This window comes from Morus notabilis, unplaced genomic scaffold, assembly GCF_000414095.1.
Source record: "Morus notabilis unplaced genomic scaffold, ASM41409v2 Scaffold159, whole genome shotgun sequence".
Classification (NCBI taxonomy): Eukaryota; Viridiplantae; Streptophyta; class Magnoliopsida; order Rosales; family Moraceae; genus Morus; species Morus notabilis.
This window is the reverse complement of record NW_010366170.1, coordinates 336,097-357,189: the sequence shown is the minus strand read 5'-3', so window position 1 is coordinate 357,189 and position 21,093 is coordinate 336,097. Positions and strand designations below refer to the sequence as shown.

Below are 21,093 nucleotides of genomic sequence, written 5' to 3'. Positions count from 1 at the left end.
TATATATCTAAAGTTGAATAGGTTTTTGGGGATTTTTTTTTTTTGCTACAAGTGAAAGGAATTTGGTGCGGTAATTTTCATTGAAATCGCCACTTTAGTAGGATCCACGTGATGGCGTTTTGTTAGTTTGCTCAATTAATGGACACGTGTCAACGTGCTATTGGCTGACAAAAAGAGCTCACATGGAGCACGCTACAGCTGGTCTCATGCAAAAGGTGGCCAACATCAGGGCCACGTGTTGCGTGCTGATTGGCTCACACGACAAAGTGGCATGACTCACTGACACGGAAAGCTACCTCACCCTGAGTCGGACGAGCTGCTGCCTGAGCGTGCTTTTCATGCGCATATCTTGGCCGTCCATCATCTCGATTCTACGGCCGAAGTAATTTCTAATTTTATTTTTTTAGTTATTATTAGTTATTATTATTTATATTTATTTTGAATTGATTTGTGGTTTGATTTTGTCAATTTTAATACCGTTTTACACTAAATTTTTAATACTACTCAGATAAAAATACTATAAATATTCAATTAAAAATATAGTTAAGCAAAAATACACTAAAATATAATAAAATCACACTAAATTAAATAAAAAACAAATTAAACAAAACTAAAGAGAACTAATTTAAAACACAACAAAATAAGTTAAGATCTTTTTTCCTATGTTTTGCTTTAGTTCTTTTTCTGTTTTTATCCTTGTTTGTTTTATGTCCCTTTTTTTTTTCCTTCTGTCTCTCTTCTTTAAACAATTTATAAAACTGTTATTTTAAATAAGTCACACACGCTTATATAGAACTATTAAGAGTATATTGTCACTTAGAGGTTGACGTTGTCAACTCAATGTTGGTTATTTTTTTATATAAAATATATGATTAAATCCGCAATCTCTCTCAAACCTTCCGATGCCACTAGACCAAGCTATCTTAACCACCATTCGTTGAATTATTGTTGTTTCTAGTTGATTTTTTTTTGTTACGTCCCGTTTTCAACTGTTGAGTCACTTTTTCGGGTTCTGTTGTTTTCCGATGTCGTCTTCTTCAATATGGTTGTCGCTTTGAATTTAGGTGTCACTTTTAATGTAGTTGTCGTTTTTCTGTGCAGTGTCGTTTTCTTATCATTGTTTTCATTTTTGTCGTTTTCCGATGGTTATTCTTATGTCGTTTTTTATTTATTATTTATTTTTTGTGTATTTTTCTTTATCAGAGAACAAACATGAATATAACTGAAAGACACATCCTTGTAAATGGGATGGGCTAATCCTCTAGCGGAATGGGTGGAAAAAGCTTCCATCCCTCATCTTGAACTACTAGTATAAAAGGACTTTTAATGCTTGGGTTACATTCTTTTTGCTGCAACTCCTACGCGGGTTTGTTTGGTTGGAGGATTCAAGTAGTTTGAATTTAAAATTTTGGTTAACAAGAAGTAAAAAGTGATTTGAATCCTTAATATGAAATTTAAACCATCAAAAATAAAGATTTCTAAACCAATATCTTCTAAGTTTTCATGGTTTGAACCTAACTTTTTAACCACACTTTTCAAACAAACATGGTTTAAGGTTCAAACCACACTAATTATATAAACCCTCTATTTTAAGAGAAAATAGTTTTAGAAAAAAGTTTAAGAGTTATTGGGTGCGTTTGAAACTCGTTCTAAAATGATTTTTTTGTATGAAAATATAAATGAAAAAGTTTTTAATCTCAGATAGAAATCATTTTTAAAAATGCGTTTAGTAGTTTTATCGAGAGATCTACATAAAAAAAACCATTAATGTCTCTCTGCTTGAGAGAGGAGAAAATGAAAATAAAAAATAAAAAATAATGTTACTATCTAAACATTATTTATATTTTAAAAGTCAAAAATTAAAGTGAGATCGAGTAAAACTGGGATTTCCATTTAAGTTTTGATACGCGAGCAGGTCCAGTTATATCCTTGGCATCAATCTACGACACAAATATGAAGAAATTTCATCGCATATTATATAGAGGTTACATATCAGAGCTCTTTGTACCGTATATGGATCTAGATGAGGAATGGTACTACAGGACATTCTTAGATGCTGGAGAATATGGTTTTGGCCTAAGTGCATTGCCACTGGAGCCACTCAGAGACTGTCCACAAAATGCTGTTTTCATGGACGTGTTTGTTGCTTCGCCAAATGGGAGACCCATCAAAATGCCCAACACTTTCTGCATCTTTGAGAAATATGCTGGAGATATCATGTGGCGTCACACGGAGAATCAGATCCCAAACAAATTGGTAGGTGATCTTTCCTAATCAATCACGAGGAAAATGTTTGAGGTGTCTAACATCGGTGTACTATCAAAACTAAAAGAAAAGTGTGCCTTACTTATAGGACGCGAGATCTAATTTTTATTATTGTGTAGTGTTTAACACTATCAGTGGCCAATTAATATAAAAGAATAATGCTAAGCGATAATAGTGATATTCAACACTTATGTGGCGTTTGGAGTAAAAGATTCGTGTCATAGTTCGGAAAAGACACGTAAATTGAGAATAGTTCTGAATCTATAAACCAAACGTCCACTTAGAGTTAAGGAACGCCCTCAATTAATTAATTGAGATGCTCAATACTAGTGATGCTCTTAAGTATTTTTTGAGTTAGAAAGATTTAAGAACCACTTTTGTAAGGCCAATTATCTCTTGCAGAGCTAGCTAGTACATAGCTCCATGGTGTGTGTATATATATTAGTAAAATTATTTTTGAGGGTGAATATTTGCAGATAAGAGAGGTCAGGCCAGAGGTGAGCCTAGTGGTTAGAATGGTGGCGACAGTGCTTAACTATGACTACATTGTTGATTGGGAATTCAAGCAAAGTGGGTCAATTCTAGCTACGGTAATTATGGATACTTTGAACTGAACTCTGTTAAGTACATTGATTTAAAGCCATTTTTTTAAGACTAAAATTCTATTCATTTCACCGATTCGAGTTTTGCTACAATAAAAAATTTTCAGAAACAGTTACATATAGTAAAAAAACTCTCATATAAAATTACATCTCAACTTGAATTAAAAAATCGAATCAGCGAACTAAATGAGTCCTTTGTCATTAAAAATTGTAGGTTGGGCTAACTGGCATGCTAGGCGTAAGAGCAACAAAGTACACTCACAAGGACCAAATACAAGAGGAAGTTTTTGGTACGCTATTGGCAGAAAACACAATAGGTGTATACCATGACCATTTTCTTACATATCACCTTGATCTTGACGTGGACGGGGAAGCCAACTCCTTTGTTAAGTCGAAATTTGAGACGACAGGAGTGGCCGACCGCGGATCGCCTAGGAAGAGTTATTGGAAGGTCGTTAGCGAGACGGCGAAAACCGAGTCTGAGGCCATGCTTAATCTTGGCTCTGGTGCGGCTGAGCTGCTAGTTGTGAACCCCAACAAGAGGACTAAAATGGGCAACAATGTTGGCTACCGTTTGATCCCCGGATCCTTGGCAGGCCCACTCTTATCGGACGATGATTTCCCGCAGATCAGGGGAGCTTTCACCAAGTATAACGTTTGGGTCACTCCATATAACAAGTCTGAAAAATGGGCTGGAGGAAAGTACGTTGATCAAAGCCATGGGGATGACACCTTAGCTACATGGAGCAAGAGGTATCACATTGTATTTGCCTGCATTTATAATTGATTTTCCATTCATTTTTGGCTAAAGAAAAAAAAGGACATCAAGAGCAAGAACTGTCATTCTCAACTACCAGTAGGCACTGCTGTATTAGTTGTCGAATTAATTTTTCAACGGATTAGATCTATAAGCGGGAAGAATTCTGTATTCTGTGCTGCAAATTGTTAACATGGACACTCATAGATCTAATTATGTTAAGCAGTTTTTACTCTAAAACTTCCTGATGAAAAGAAGAAATCGATTGGTTAACTAACGGTAGCTAAAAGTTGACGCAGCGCCTAAAAGGTTGTTTTTTCTTAAGATCTATATGTGAAATATTATGCAGGGACAGGGACATAGAAAACAAAGATATTGTGCTGTGGTACACGGTGGGTTTTCACCATGTTCCTTACCAAGAGGATTTTCCCCTGATGCCAACACTGAGCAGTGGATTTGAGCTTCGGCCAGCAAATTTCTTTGAGAGCAATCCAGTGCTCAAAGTTAAGCCACCAAAAGTGGTCAAGTGGTCAAATTGCTCTGCATTAACTGTGATATGAATCAGCAGGTTGTGCTTGAAGAACATGTAATTGTTATCCATGACTGAATGATTAAAATGAAAAAAACAAAAAAAAAAAAAACAAAAGTTGTCCTAATTAGGAATTCTAAATTTTGAACATTAGTCTAGAGCAACTTTTAGAATTTTACTCTCAACTTCAAGCCAGTATGGGAGTGTTTGGTATGCAGGAATCAGTAGGAATCATATTCTCAAGAAAGTGATGGAGAGTAATATGATTCATAAGAATAATACATTACTGTGTTTGGTTCTATACATGAATCTTTTTCAAATTTCCAAGAATATTACATTACTGTGTTTAGTTGTTCGCATGAAAGAAGATCCATAATAATAATATTAATAAAAAAATATTATTATTATTAATAAAAATAATAAAATAATAATAAAATAATAATAATAATAATAATAATAATAATAATAATAATAATAATAATAATAATAATAATAATAATAATAATAATAATAATAATAATAATAATAATAATAATAATAATAATAATAATAATAATAATAATAATAATAATAATAATAATAATAATAATAATAATAATAATATTAATATTAAATATAATAACAATAATTATTATTATTATAATAAGATTTCCATGATTTTGAGATTCTTGGGAATTTAAATAACACCATGTTGAGTGGTATTCAAATTATCTTAAAATAAAGAAAAGTGAATCCTATGGTAATCACTTTCCTGGGAATCTAAATATTATAATTCTTGTACCAAACATGGTAATATTACAGATTTTCATTCTCATCCTTAAAATTACTGCATACCAAACGCTCCCATGATGTTTTACTTTTTCCTCCACATGGGTAATTGAATTCTCTTGGAAAGCATTAAAAAAACAACCTTTCTTTTTTCCCAGCTTATTACTCAAGAATCTCTTGAAACCTTTATTTTTCTCTTCTGTAGCAATAAAGCTTGAGGGCCTAGCTGACATGTTTGAATACAATTTTTCTCTTTGACTTTTTTCCTTTTTATTTTAGTTTTAGGCTAATTATTATAAGGCTTTATTTACGATCAGACCTCTTAAAAAAAATTTATCGGTGGAATACCTTATTTTTTTTAGTTAGATTACTTTTTTAATAGTCAAATCTGCAGAGATAGTAATTCTTTGCGGCGCGTTGTAAATTTTTAATGTACCTGCGTAAATCTGACTGTCGAAAACTTAATCCAACAATAAAAATAGAATATTCCACCGGTGAATTTTTTTAAGGGATTGTTATGGGTGCTGATTATTTCCAATCATTTTGGTTGCTGACTTCATCACGCGGGTAATTTACAATCAAGGAATAGTTGTAAAGAAGAGGAAGTTAATAATACCCTCCACTCCAATGTCAAAGCAAAGAAAATTAGCTACACTTTGCTCTCAATGCAAGAAAAGGACTATAAAATTCCAAGTTTTGCAAATAAAGCCTGGGAAATGTGCACTGCACCGTAAAAGCCAAGGCAGGCAGCCCTTTATACTATCCATTTACGAAATGTGGGTCTATCTTGACAGAGGAGATTCAACAACTTATTTAAGTTGAACTCTTCCACACCATATATAATATATGTGAAAGAAACAGTTAGTTGTCTCTTTGTATACCATAGCTTCCTACAACATATTCTTTTCAAGGTGACCATAAGAGCAACATGTCCATGAAAAGTCTATTTGTAGCTCTAGTTTTGGTCTTGCAATGTTGCTTCATCACTTCTAGCACAAACCACCCTCTAGACCCTCTTACCCCTACTGAGTTTAACCGAACACGAGACATAATTCAAAAGTCTCGCCTCGGTTCTCTTCCTAATCTAACTTTTCACTATGTCGACGTTGAAGAACCCGAAAAGGAAGATGTCCTCAAATGGCTATCCTCAAACCATAAACAAAACCCCTTTCCTCATCGCCAAGCCAAGGTGGTGGTTAGAGCTGGAGGCCAGACACATGAGCTCGTTGTGGACTTAGCCTCAAGCTCTATAAAATCGGACCATATCTACACCGGTCACGGTTTTCCTCCATTCACCTATGCCGAGCTCTCCCGAGCTAGCAAACTGCCACTGAGTTATACGAAATTCAAAGAGTCCATTACGCTCCGTGGTTTAAACATTTCCGAAGTTTCTTGCGTGCCATTTACCGTCGGATGGTTTGGAGAACACGTCACAAGAAGAGCTCTAAAAGTCACATGCTTATACCGCGGAGGAACCTTCAATGTCTTTTCAAGGCCCATCGAGGGAATAACCATGGAGGTCGACGTCGACGACATGAAGATCATAACATACAAAGACAGATTCATCGCCCCTCTGCCTAAAGCAGAGGGCACAGATTTCCAAACCGCAAAAGGGAAGTCAAGTTCTCTCTCAGGAAATTCATCGAACACTGGGTGGGCAATCAATGGCCACACGGTTAAATGGAGGAACTGGGAATTTCACGTCGCGTTCAACGCTCGAGCCGGCGTAATTATATCCACGGCGTCGGTGTTCGACGCCAGGAAGGGGAAATTCAGGCGAGTGATGTACAGAGGGCACGTTTCGGAGACGTTTGTGCCGTACATGGACACGACAAAGGAATGGTATTTCAGGACTTTCATGGACATTGGGGAATTTGGGTTCGGAAGATCAGCAGATTCGCTTCAGCCGCTGGTTGATTGCCCGGAAAATGCGGAGTTTTTGGATGGGTTTATGGCTGGTTCAGGTGGGCAGCCACAAAAAGTAGAAAGAGCTATTTGTATCTTTGAAAGGTATTCGGGTGATATTGCAATGAGACATACTGAGATTAACATACCAGGGAAAGTGGTGAGTCAAAAGTTTTTGTTTTTAGCTTATTTTTTATTTTTATTTTTATGTTTTTTTAGAGTTTCTGTTGCAGTCCGAAATTTTCAGTTTTTGACTAAATTTAAAATAAAAAAATATACAAAATAAATAAATTTTGATATAGATCTAATAATTAAAAAATAAAAAATTATCAGTAGTCTATTTTTATAAGGATTATCGCCCTTTTTTTAAATAGGATTTCGGAGATTGCTTTCTTTATTTTTTTCTTTCTCATCTTCTGTCTTGTTTTGTTTTTTTTTCTTCTTTTGAAAAATGGGTGGAATTCGGATTGTTTGATTAACAGGTGAGAGGTGGGCAGCCGGAGTCAAGTTTGGTGGTCAGAATGGTGGCTACGGTGGGGAACTACGATTATGTTCTTGATTGGGAATTCAAGCAAAGTGGCACTATCAAAGTTGGGGTGAGAAAGATTCTTTAATCCTCTTTTCTTTTATTGAATAATCTAAATGTGAGATTCCAAAATAGAATTTGACTCAAATTAACGTACAAAAAATTGCATTCTAAGATTGAATCCCACTCTAGAAAATGTAGGATTCGCGTGGATAGATCTCCTAAGGTGGGACCTATCTTTTATGAGAGTTCATAGTTTACTGATTTGAGTTTAGAATTTAAACTTTATTACAGTAAAAAATTATCAGAAACAATCACATTTAACTTTTTTATTATAATAAAAAATTTTCATATAAAGTTATATCTCAATTCAAAATATGCCTTTGAGTTCAAACAAATATTTTATTATTATAATACAAGTTTAAACTGTGAGATTTTTATCAAGTTACTCTTGTTAACTCATATAATTTTCATGTGATCAGAAGTTTAAGATTATGTTTTTGACGTGAAATATTTGTTTCCAACTGATTATAGAACTCTTCTAAAAAAAAAAAAAAAAAAAAGCGCAAACATGTGTACGTGAAAATGGTATACCGTATACATACTATTTGACTAGCATTACAAACAGTTTAGAAAATTCTACCAAACAAGAAACTGTTTACTTGTTTTTGTTTTTTTTGCTGAATAACTGTTCACTCGTTTAGAAACATCTTGGATTCTTTTGCTTGGATTTCTCTAAGGACAATTTGTTTTTATTTTTGGACAATTTGCCATTTGAGTATAAAGCTTTGTGAATATAAGGTTATGGAATTTTGTATGGCAGGTTGACTTGACAGGTATTCTAGAAATGAAGGCCACACCGTACACAAAAAACGACAACATAATTGGAAATGTGTACGGAACATTAGTGTCAGAGAACACCGTCGCCGTTAACCACGACCACTATCTCACATACTATCTAGATCTCGATGTTGACGGAAGCGACAACTCCTTTCTCAAATCTAAACTACAAACGACAAGAGCGACGACTGCTAACCCCTTGTCTCCAAGGAGGAGTTACTGGAGGGTTGTTAAAGAAACCGCCAAAACTGAAGCCGACGCCAGGATTCGGCTTGGCTTGGAGCCAGCCGAGCTGTTAGTTGTGAATCCGAACAAGAGGACGAGGCTCGGTAATCAAGTGGGTTACCGATTGATTACTGGGCAGCCGGTTAATTCCCTTTTGGCTGATGATGATTACCCGCAGATTAGAGCTGCTTATACAAAGCATCAAGTGTGGGTGACCGCCTATAACAAGTCGGAGAGGTGGGCTGGCGGCTTCTACAGTGATAGGAGCCGAGGGGATGATGGCTTAGCTGTTTGGAGTCAAAGGTAAATGTGATTTCTTTTTTTCTTATTATTATTATTATTTTTTTTTAAAATTTTAAAATGAGGTGATTTGAACTATACACGGTATAATGTAGCTAGGTGAAGAATTACACGCATCCTATACATATGAAAAAAAAAAAATTCCCCCAATTGATTCCTGGATTTAAAATATAATTTGTTAGGGGAAAAAATCTAAAAGAAAATTTTAATTTTAGTTAAATAAAGTTCACAAAAGATGATTTCGTTTCTTTTTTCCCATAATCTGTATCATTACTTGTTAGTTTACCAATCCATCCCAAAAGCTTAAGCTGTTAGGATGTTGGCTAACAATAATTTTATATTTTAACACTCTCCCTCACGTGTGGGTTGGACAATAGACAATCGTCTGGGTAAATGAATTAGAAAGCCCAACACGTGAATATTTAAATTTGAAATATATTAAAAACTCAACACATTATTACAATTTAAATGAGGATAAATAGTGCAATTACGGAGGTTTAAACTCAGGATCTCCCGCTTTGATACTATGTTAGTTTACCAATCCATCTCAAAAGTTTAAGCTGTTAGGAGGTGGGCCAACAATAATTTTATACTTTAACATTACTCAATTATATTATAAAGTATTAGATCCGTCTACATTTTTGCTTATATTTGTATACTCTGATATGTAATATATACATCGGTCTACTATTTTATATTTACTGCCACAATCATTATTATTATTATTATTTTTGATGAGTTGTTGCGTTAGACCGGACTAATATACTTATTGTGATGTTACAAGCAAAGGTGTAATAATTATGGAAAAAGAAAACAAGAAAAACGACGTAACTATTGCATTTGCATGTGCAGGAATAGGGCAATTGAAAACAAAGATATCGTTTTATGGTACACAGTGGGATTCCACCACATTCCTTACCAAGAAGATTTCCCAGCAATGCCCACCATTCATGGGGGATTTGAGCTCCGGCCAGCGAATTTCTTCGAGAGCAATCCTTTGCTCAGTCAAAACTGATTTAAAACTTTGTTAATGTATTATATAATGTAAAAGTCAATATTTAAATTCTTTCAACTAAATGTCGTTTTCTCCCCTTTGTAAATTAGTAATATATTTAGTCAAGAATGCTTTTAAATCTCTCCACAATATTATCCATTTGTGATTGTCAAAAATATGACCAAGTAAGTAGGAAATATGACCAAGTAAGTAGGAAATATGACAAATTATCAATTTGACACGTCTCTATTATGCAATATTGACGGGTTATATATATACAATATATATATACAGTATATTGTTGGTCCACCTACTAACAGCTTAAGTTTTTAGGATGGATTGATAAACTAACATGGTATTAAAGTGGGAGGTCCTGAGTTCAAACCCCTGTAATTGTACTATTTACCTCCATTTAAAATTATCATGTGTTGGGTCTTTAATATATATCGGGCTTAAATATTCGCGTGTTGGGCTTTCTAATTAATTTACACACACGATTGCCCATTGTCCAACCCACACGTGAGGGGAAGTGTTAAAGTATAAAAGCCATTGTTGATCCACCTCCTAACAGCTTAAGCTTTTGAAATGAATTTACACATACATATATTATATATATATATATATATATTTTTTTTTTGTTTCCTTGCTCTGAACGGTCATATATATAGATAGAGATCATGAAACCAGCTATTTCGTTCTACAACTACATTTAATTTACACAACGTTGGTTCTGAGATATTTGACTAATTAATGTTCTTCTAGAAGTAAAACAAATAATTGTGCGGAATGGTTCTTAACACTATTAATGTTCTTCTAGAAGTATATTTGACTTTGGTATTATTTGACATTTTAATTTTGAAATGTGAGTACTTTCAATATTCAAAACCTAGAGTATAGTTTAGGATAAAAAATTATGTAGATATTATAATCACATAGTTAACACGGGACAATCAAATTAACACACTAATGAATATAACCAGGCATTTACACGTTAAATTCTCGTGTCTCTCTTGCAATTTTCGCTATTTAATTCTTCCATCTCGTTTGGTCATTAATATTTTTGTATATGTCACAGTAGTTGTGATTGCTGTTTCTTCAAAACTATGAGAAATCAATAGGGCAATAGCTCCAATAAAATCTTGCCCATCTTTCTAACGCCAAAAGAAAAGGAAGAAAATCTGAGTCGTAATTGCAAGAGAAAAGAAACACTAAACTTTCAAATTAACCAAACAAAGGTTATTCAATAGAAAATTAGAAAAGAAAGCCTAAGAAGATTTGGTGATCAAGACCTAGTTCCACAAGCGTAGTCCGAAGGACCAAAAATAAATAAATAAATAAATAAAAACAAAAAACAAAAAACCAAAAAACAAAATTCTTTCAGCCAACCGCTGCAACAAGTTATCTTGATCTTACATGACATTTTGTAACTAATTATCAGCATAGTACACTGCTAATTGCTAAATATATGTCTTAATTACTATTATGTCGGGTTTAAGCTCATAAATTTCTTGCATATCAGAGACAATAGGTGAAACGCAATTAGTGATGGGCGGCGGTGCAATTCGTAGGAAAGTTCACATTCTTGGCAGGTATTACTTTGAGCACTGGATTCCTCTCAAAGAATTTCATCGGTCGGAGTTCAAAGCCGCCGCTCAGAGTTGGCATCCCCGGAAATTCTTCCTGGCAAGGCACATGGTGAAAGCCAATGGTGTACCACAACACTATGTCCTTGTTCTCAATCTTCCTATTTCTGAATATTCAACATAAAACTAAAATGGTCAGGCAAAATACACATAAAAAAAGGTGATCAGTTCTCCCTACCATAATAATAGAGATTTTTATCATTTTATACCATGCATTTTTGCTTTTAATAAAAAAAAAAAGTATCTCCCACTTTTTGAAGTCTTGAATTTTTATACCATATGTCGACATCAGATTACAATTAATACATAAATTTATACCATTGAAAAGGAACAAGAAAACTAAAAATTTTAAAACTAAGATGAAACAAGAAAAATGTATATAACAATAAAATTTTTCTTTTGATTGCGTAACTTTAGATTTTCTTCGTTTTTTTTATCTCTTCTTTGGAGGTGTACTTTGGCCTTTTTAGGTCAAAATTCAAGATTGACTGTGAAACTATATGAATTTGTCTATTAAATGTAATTTGATGTTATAAAAAGGTAAAACTTTAAAATGCAAGGTAAAATTGAAAAAAAAAAATACATGGAATAAAACTATATAAATACCTATAATACTTAAAATGATTTTAATATATATATATATATTATGTTATGTAAGTGACTCAAATTAGTTTTTAGAAAGTTATTATTTTGTGTTTTTGGGTAAGTTACTGTTTTTAATTTTTGGACAAATGTTATTTTATGGCTTATTAGAATTTCATAAATAAGTACTTTGTGTAAGGTTTTACATGCTCAAAGAAAAGTGTGCTCATAGAATAGTGTAGAGAAAGAGCGTCTCTTCTTTTAAAGGAACATAGAAAAGTGAGGAGAGAGATAAGCAAAGATGTAAGGGATTTTGGGAAGAGAGAAAGTGAGAAGGTTGTATGAGTGTGTAATTTTAAAAGTCTTAGTAAATTTTTCTTCATCTTCCGTAGACGTAAGAAATTTTTTCGAACAACTTAAATCTTTGTCTTCACTATTTTTCTGTTATTATGTTTAAGTTTATTTTTCTGATGCGTGAGTATAGGGGTGTGTTTTTTTTCCAACAACTAGTATCAAAGCTGTGGTGAAGATTAAAAAAAATGAAGATGATGTATGGGAAAAAGTTTAAGCAGATTGAGCGTTTTGATGGGAAGAGTAATTTCAGCATATGACAGAGTACAGTAAAAGATGTTCTAATTCAGCAGGGATTATTGAAAGCGCTGCAAAAAAAGAAACCATAAAATATGAAAGATGAAGATATGAAAGAATTGAAAACAAGAACGGTAAGCACAATTTGTTTAAGTTTGGTTCCTAAATTGAAATATAGTATTATGAATGAAACATCTGTTTCTGAGTTATTGAAAAAATTAGAAAAGGTTTATATGTCGAAATCCTTAACAAATAGATTATATTTGAAGAAGCAATTGTATGAGTTGAAAATGGATGAAGAACTGATATTAGGAATCATATAAATAATTTTAATAAGTGCATAACTTAATTGTTAAGTGTAGAGGTCAAAACTGATGAGAAAGATAAATCGTTAATTTTGTTGGCATCCTTACCCAAATCATATGAGACTTTGGTGACTACACTATTAGTTGGAAAGATGACGTTGACTGCGGATGAAGTGTCGACTACTTTGTTAGAGACTACAAAATTAAAAAAAGCCAAGTAATATGTCTCATACTGAACAAATTTTAGTGGCACAGTCAGATTCGAATAGGGGTAGAAGCAAGTCACAAGGGAGATGCTATGATAAAAGAGATGATCGTTCCTAATCTCAACTAAGAAAGGATATTGAGTGCTATTATTATGATAAGAAAGGGTATATTAGGAGAAATTGTAAAGAAATGACGAAGCATCTAGAAGAAAATAGAAAACAAGAAACCCAAGAGACTTCAAATTCCGTAAATTTTGTTGGGGATATGAATGATAGCGAAGATGATGTTTATTCTGTTATTGCTGATGAAAATTAGAAAAGAAAGCATAAGAAGATTTGGTGATCAAGACCTAGTTCCACAAGCGTAGTCCGAAGGACCAAAAATAAATAAATAAATAAATAAAAACAAAAACAAAAAACCAAAAAACAAAATTCATTCAGCGAACCGCTGCAACAAGTGATCTTGATCTTACATGACATTTTGTAACTATTTATCAGCGTAGTACACTGCTAATTGCTAAATATATGTATTAATTACTATTTTGTCGGGTTTAAGCTAATAAATTTCTTGCAGATCAGAGACAATAGGTGAAACGCAATTAGTGATAGGCGGCGGTGCAATTAGTAGGAAAGTTCACATTCTTGGCAGGTATTAATTTGATCACTGGATTCCTCTCAAAGAATTTCACCGGTCGGAGTACAAAGCCGCCGCTCAGAGTTGGCATCCCCGGAAATTCTTCCTGGCAAGGCACATGGTGAAAGCCAATGGTGTACCACAACACTATGTCCTTGTTCTCAATCTTCCTATTTCTGAATATTCAACATAAAACTAAAATGGTCAGGCAAAATACACATAAAAAAAGGTGATCAGTTCTACCTACCATAATAATAGAGATTTTTATCATTTTATACCATGCATTTTTACTTTTAATAAAATAAAGTATCTCCCACTTTTTGAAGTCTTGAATTTTTATACCATATGTCGACATCAGATTATAATTAATACATAAATTTATACCATTGAAAAGGAACAAGAAAACTAAAAATTTTAAAACTAAGATGAAACAAGAGAAATGTATATAACAATACAATTTTTCTTTTGATTGCGCAATTTTAGATTTTCTTCGTTTTTTTATCTCTTCTTTGGAGGTGTACTTTGGCCTTTTTAGGTCAAAATTCAAGATTGACTATGAAACTATATGAATTTGTCTATTAAATTTAATTTGATGTTATAAAAAGGTGAAACTTTAAAATGCAAGGTAAAATTGCAAAAAAAAATACATGGAATAAAACTATATAAATACCTATAATACTTAAAATGATTTTAATATATATATATATATATATAATGTTATGTAAGTGACTCAAATTAGTTTTTAGAAAGTTATTATTTTGTGTTTTTGAGTAAGTTACTGTTTTTAATTTTTGGACAAATGTTATTTTATGGCTTATTAGGATTTCATAAATAAGTACTTTGTGTAAGACTTTACGTGCTCAAAGAAAAGTGTGCTCATAGAATAGTGTAGAGAAAGAGTGTCTCTTCTTTTAAAGGAACATAGAAAAGTGAGGAGAGAGATAAGCAAAGATGTAAGGGATTTTAGGAAGAGAGAAAGTGAGAAAGTTGTATGAGTGTGTAATTTTAAAAGTCTTAGTAAATTTTTCTCCCTCTTCCGTAGACGTAAGAAATTTTTCTGAACCACTTAAATCTTTGTCTTCACTATTTTTCTGTTATTATGTTTAAGTTTATTTTTCTGATGCGTGAGTATAGGGGTGTGTTTTTTTTTTTTTCCAACAACTAGTATCAAAGCTGTGCTGAAGATTAAAAAAAATGAAGATGATGTATGGGAAAAAGTTTAAGCAGATTGAGTGTTTTGATGGGAAGAGTAATTTCAGCATATGACAGAGTACAGTAAAAGATGTTCTAATAGCAGGGATTATTGAAAGCGCTACAAAAAAAAGAAACCATAAAATATGAAAGATGAAGATATGAAAGAATTGAAAACAAGAACGGTAAGCACAATTTGTTTAAGTTTGGCTCCTAAATTGAAATATAGTGTTATGAATGAAACATCTGTTTCTGAGTTATTGAAAAAATTAGAAAAGGTTTATATGTCGAAATCCTTAACAAATAGATTATATTTGAAGAAGCAATTGTATGAGTTGAAAATGGATGAAGAAACTGATATTAGGAATCATATAAATAATTTTAATAAGTGCATAACTTAATTGTTAAGTGTAGAGGTCAAAACTGATGAGGAAGATAAATCGGTAATTTTGTTGGCCTCCTTACCCAAATCACATGAGACTTTGGTGACTACACTGTTAGTTGGAAAGATGACGTTGACTGCGGATGAAGTGTCGACTACTTTGTTAGAGACTACAAAATTAAAAAAAGCCAAGTAATATGTCTTATACTGAACAAATTTTAGTGACACAGTCAGATTCGAATAGGGGTAGAAGCAAGTCACAAGGGAGATGCTATGATAAAAGAGATGATCGTTCCTAATCCCAACTAAGAAAGGATATTGAGTGCTATTATTATGATAAGAAAGGGTATATTAGGAGAAATTGTATAGAAATGACGCAGCATCTAGAAGAAAATAGAAAACAAGAAACCCAAGAGACTTCAAATTCCGTAAATTTTGTTGGGGATATTAATGATAGCGAAGATGATGTTTATTCTGTTATTGCTGATGAAAATATTTTTGATTCTTAAATCTTAAATTTTGGATGCTCGTTTCATATTTGTCCATATAAGGAGTGGTTTGATTCTTATAAGTCCTGTGATACCGGTACTTTATTGATGACTAAAGATTCTAGTGCTAAAGTTGTTGGAATATGTACTATTAAGGTGAAGATGTTGTGAGTAAGTTAACAAACGTTAGTCATGTTCCTCAACTAAGGAGAAGTTTGATTTCTTTGAGAGTTTTAGACACTTTGGGCTGTGAGTACTATACGAATGGTGGTTTTATGCAAGTCAAGAGAATTTAGTAGCTATGAAGGGTGAAAAAATGAAAAACTTATATAAGCTTATTAGGACAACAATTGTAGGTGGAGGTATGAAAGAGGAACCATGCCAAGAAGAGTCTTCTTCTGTTATGAAAGAAGTTTCAAGAGTGAAAGAGTGCAACAAGATGTTGATAACAGTTGAGGACAATAAAGGTAAGATGGTGAAGACTTGTGGCAGTGAAGATACTTTGAAGAAGAAGAAGACAGTTCCTCATGGCAAGTTTGATGAGAGTTTGAATTTGACACATGTTTATTCTTGTTGAAGTTTGCATCGTTGGTGCTATGATGACTGGCGAGATTGGATACCCAATGGAGTGAGTTGAGAGAATTTGAGTTAAGGTTGAGATTGTTAGGTGAGTAACTCAAATTAGTTTTCAGAAAGTTGTTATTTTGTGTTTTTTGGTAAGTTACTGTTTTCAATTTTTAGACAAAAGTTATTTTATGGTTTATTAGAAGTCTATAAATAAGTGCTTTGTATAAGACTTTATATGCTTTGAGAAAACTGTGCTCATAGAATAGGGTAGAGAAAGGGTGTCAATTTTTTGATAGAGAGAAAAGTGAGGAGAGAGATAAGTAAGGGTGTAAGGGGTTTTGAGTAGAGAGAGAATGTGAGAAAGTTGTATGAGTGTATGATTCTGAAACTGTTAGTGAATTTTTCTCCATCTTCCATGAACGTACGAAATTTTTTCGAACCACATAAATATTTGTCTTCTCTATTTTTTGATTATTTTGTTTCAGTTTATTTTTCTGCTGCATGAGTATAGAGGTGTGTTTTTCCCAACATACATTTCTCGGACTTGTTATAAGGCGTAATCCACACATTATAGTTTGTGAAAGCAGCTCGGATTTGCGGGTAATCGTCGTTCATTAGAAGAGGACTCGCAGCCGAACTGGGCATCAGACGATAACCGATGTCATTTCCGACTTTGGTTTTCTTGTTAGGGTTTATGACAGCAAACTCAGATGGCCTAAAGCCCACCTTAGTTCTTGCCTCTAATTCCGTTTTAGCAATCTCCCTTTCAACAGTCAATTAACTCTTCCTTGGCGAGATGTTGTTCGTCACTCTTTTGGTCACCAAATTGGTCTTCACAAAGGAGTTGGCTTCGCCATCCACATCAAGGTCAAGGTAGTAGTTCAAGAAGTGGTCATGGTGTGTTGCAACGGTGTTTTCTGCAACCAATGAGCCATAAACTAATTCCTTTAGTTGATCTACGTGGGTGTAAATAACTGCCTTTGATGAAAGAATTTCGTTCAGCGCCACCTATAAATTAGGAAAACAAGTATCTGTACGTGATTATAAAATTCTAAATATTATACTATATTGTCACATTTATTACCTAAGTAATTATGTCCAGATTCGCCCCATTACCAAATTTGAAGAATCCAAAATTTACCAGATTTATTGACATGAAATCTCTAACTAAATACACTATAATTATCAATATTTTCTTTATTTTTACTAATTTTTTTATTTACATAATTTATTACCAATTTCTAGCTAATTAATAAACTCATTATTTACTATCATGTAAATCTTGTTTTAAAATTAAAAGGGTAATAATCTAGTACAACCTATGATAAATAAGCTATTTGACTAAAAAAAAAAGACTATTTAGTATTGACTATAATTTCATATTAAAAAAGCTTATCACATATCAATTAGGTTCGGACAAAATGGACTAGTATTGACTATAATTTCATATTAAAAAAGCTTATCACATATCAATTAGGTTCGGACAAAATGGACAACTTGTCCTATGTCAAACCCTTAACTTTAATAACAAGAAGACATGGTATAAAAATCAAACAACACACTCCAACGTTGATGGATCCACTAGGCTTGAATTGCCAATAAAGAATGTAGTCATAGTTTCCCACAGTGGCAATCATTCTCACAACTAAGCTCACATCTGCCCTTACCTCCCTTATCTGCTTTAATACAATAGCCTTTGTTAAAATAGCAAAGCAAACATCTATAATAATACAGCATTTTTTAAATTAAGTGATTATTAGGATTATAGATATGTAAAAATTACACTACATCACAAAACTATGAGACTGAGGTTTATAAATAATAGTATTTGTTTGAAATATTTTATAAATAGCAATTATGGACTACAAAATTATGCCGTTGTTGTTTTAATGATATTAATTTTTGCTATTTGTAATGACTAGTAAAATTTTACTATATGCATCTAGTGTAGACCTCGTCGTTAAGGGCCGTTTCGGTGTGGTGTGTTGCCACAGCATGTTGTTCAAATATGCAAAGAGCATTTGATATCTTCACAGGGCTCCCATCTTGGCCGGCATAATAGGCATCCAAGAATACGGCATTCGCTGGGCAGTCATTCGAGGGCTCGAGCAATGCCGCAGATCGACCGAACCCGAATTCGCCACAATCGAAGAAGGTTTTGTAGTAGATTTCTTGGTTTGGGTCCATGTATGGCACAAAGAGCTCGGATACATAGCCCCTATATAACACTCGTCGATGCTTGCGCTTTTCTGAGTCGTAGATTGACTAGAGAGATAACTGGCCCTACTCGAACATCAAATCCCACATGGAAGACCCAATTTGTCCAACTGCTCACAATTAAAAAAATCAATATTACCATTAGAAATTTGAGCTTTATGGACCAAAAGTGAAAATGAATGTGCTATAACCATGGGGCATACTAATCCGCCCACGAACAAAAAACACTCACTAACCCTGTCACAGTGTCTAATAAATTAACAAAATACAGAACGGGTTTTCCCATCAAGAATTTGAGGTATAAGCGGTTATCCATTTACTCGATTAGTTATTTTCATCATAAAATTAATAAATAAATAATTAATGTAATTATGTAAAAATTTAATTGAAAAACAAGAAACACCGTAGTTTTGAATTGTCATAATATATATGCAAAACATTATACTTAAATTTATATATAATATATAGCATATTATACATCATATAATTAGTTTCGGAGCAACTAAATGGCGAATTGGGTGGGGAGTTCTAAACTCATCCCCACTCCGTTTTGATTTCTAAACTCGTTTAGAAGTATTAGACAATGGATTAGCGGGAAAAATTACTATCATTGGGTACTAGACAATGAAAGTAGTGCTCGTCTTAAAAGTAGGTGTATGTCAATGACAATTACATCAAACCATGTGGCGTAGGATAGATGAGACTTGGATTTGGAAGGATACGCGATCCCACATGTTAATCAATAATAAAAAAACGGATATATTAATATTTGTCCAAAATTAATTTCCTCCATTCTTAATGCTGAATTGTTTTTATTAATTTATTTATGTGTGTAATAGAAAATTAACAAGCGATAACATTTTATATGTTTCTCATTAAATATTAGATATTCTTAGATCTAAAAATCGATCCCCTTAATAAAAAATTGTTTATTCCAAATAGTACACTAGAGATATTAAAACTAAAAATTTTTGTGTTTCTTTTTTTTTTTTTTTTTTTTTTTTTTTTTTTTTTGTAAACAATTACGTATTTGGAAGGATACACGATCCCCCATGTTAATCAATGAATGCAAAAGTAGGAGGTACTAATATTTGTCCAAAATTAATTTCTTCCATTCTTAATGCTGAATTGTTATTCATTAATTTATTTATGTGTGTAATACATAATTAACAAACGATAACTTCATATATGTTTACTTAAAAAATACAAAGCTCATATTAAAATTATTTATAATAAATGCAATATACCGAGTCTTAGTCAAAATTTTTCATTAAATATTAGATATTCTCAGATCTAAAAATTGATTCCCTTAATAAAAAAAATTGTTTACCCAAAAAGTACACTAAAGACATTAAAACTAAAATTGTTAGTTTTTTTTTTTTTTTTTAAACAATTATGGATGTTGACTTTAGAATTAAAAATTAAAACTATAAATATGCAAACTAAAATATTTTACTAAATAAAAATAAATTGCGTATATTCTAATCATTATGCACTGCCACCACATTTTAATACATAATTATCCAATACTTAAATTTTATTTACGGTAGCAACTTACAAAAAAAAAAAAAAAAAAACCAAACGTCTTCCCACTTCTCGTCATAGTAATTTTTAACTAACAACATAGTTGGTAGTAAATATTTTAGCAACACAAATCTAAAAATTTTGAATGATCAATTAAAATTCCACCCAAATTAAAGGAAATTGTTAGTGCATTTTATATTGGCTTATTTTTGGCAAATTAGTTGTAAGATTGGTTGACATTTTAATTTGGTAGACCTCTTAAGGAAAGTCTTGTTGTCATGTTTATGGACTACAAATCAAAGGATTTGATTGCTGAAAATGAAGAGTGGACTTTTGAGGGAATTAATGGCTGGCAAATCTTCAAGCTTGAGGAGAACGTGGTGTGGGGACACAGGGCTGAAAACAGAAAAATCTGGATAGGCACATGAGCAACTTTGCTATATATACATAAGTGGCATACGTGAGTTTTTGGGCCCCTTGAAAAAAAATATTGGGTAATCAAAGGATACATTTGGGGCATGGTTTTTATAGAAGAAATATTCAGAAAAAGTTATGTGAGAGTGAGTCTTTATGTGTTGATTAAAGATCGTCCTTCGGGAGAAGGATTAGAAGCTTTCGGGAGAAAGTACACTGCCAGCCGAAGGGATTTCGCCGTGCAGTTTGAAGACGAGTGGTGCTCGCTGGACAAGGCCATTAAGGAGATTCGACACGACGGCGACAACGTCAAAGAGGGAGTCTTTGGGTGTATAAGTCTGATTGGTATTTGTAATCCTTTGAACTTAGTGGATTGTTCATTGTCTGGGCGTGGCCCCGCAGAGTAGGTGTGCGCACCGAACTGCGATATCATTTTTTTGGTGTCCTTTACGTTTCTGTATTAGTTTCCTATTTTACTGTTTTGTTGGTTTAATTTTAGATTTTCTGTCACAAAAAGTGTTACAGTAAAGTGTTGCAACACCACTTGTGACACCAGGATAAAAACGGACCTAACAATTGGTATCAGAGCAGTTCACAACCCTTTGTTTTGGTGAGATTTTGGGAGTTGGTCTGTTGTAGCA

At 33.0% G+C, this 21,093-nt stretch overlaps 2 protein-coding genes and 1 pseudogene across 2 annotated transcripts; 2 read left to right on the top strand and 1 right to left on the bottom strand.

Annotated features, from left to right (window-relative positions):
- The first annotated feature begins 1,998 nt into the window (after nucleotides 1-1,998).
- On the top strand, nucleotides 1,999-4,184 carry LOC21395600 (primary amine oxidase). Its single transcript, XM_010109721.2, has 4 exons — nucleotides 1,999-2,256; nucleotides 2,742-2,855; nucleotides 3,082-3,620; nucleotides 3,974-4,184. Exons 1-4 carry the CDS (start codon nucleotides 2,014-2,016, stop codon nucleotides 4,182-4,184), a joined length of 1,107 nt encoding a protein of 368 aa, XP_010108023.2. The 5' UTR covers nucleotides 1,999-2,013.
- A 1,452-nt stretch (nucleotides 4,185-5,636) lies between these two features.
- LOC21395599 (primary amine oxidase 1) lies at nucleotides 5,637-9,800 on the top strand. Its single transcript, XM_010109720.2, has 4 exons — nucleotides 5,637-6,986; nucleotides 7,309-7,422; nucleotides 8,176-8,720; nucleotides 9,570-9,800. Exons 1-4 carry the CDS (start codon nucleotides 5,850-5,852, stop codon nucleotides 9,730-9,732), a joined length of 1,959 nt encoding a protein of 652 aa, XP_010108022.1. The 5' UTR covers nucleotides 5,637-5,849; the 3' UTR covers nucleotides 9,733-9,800.
- A 6,983-nt stretch (nucleotides 9,801-16,783) lies between these two features.
- Nucleotides 16,784-21,093, bottom strand: part of LOC21395597 — a 13,897-nt pseudogene continuing 9,587 nt past the window's right edge.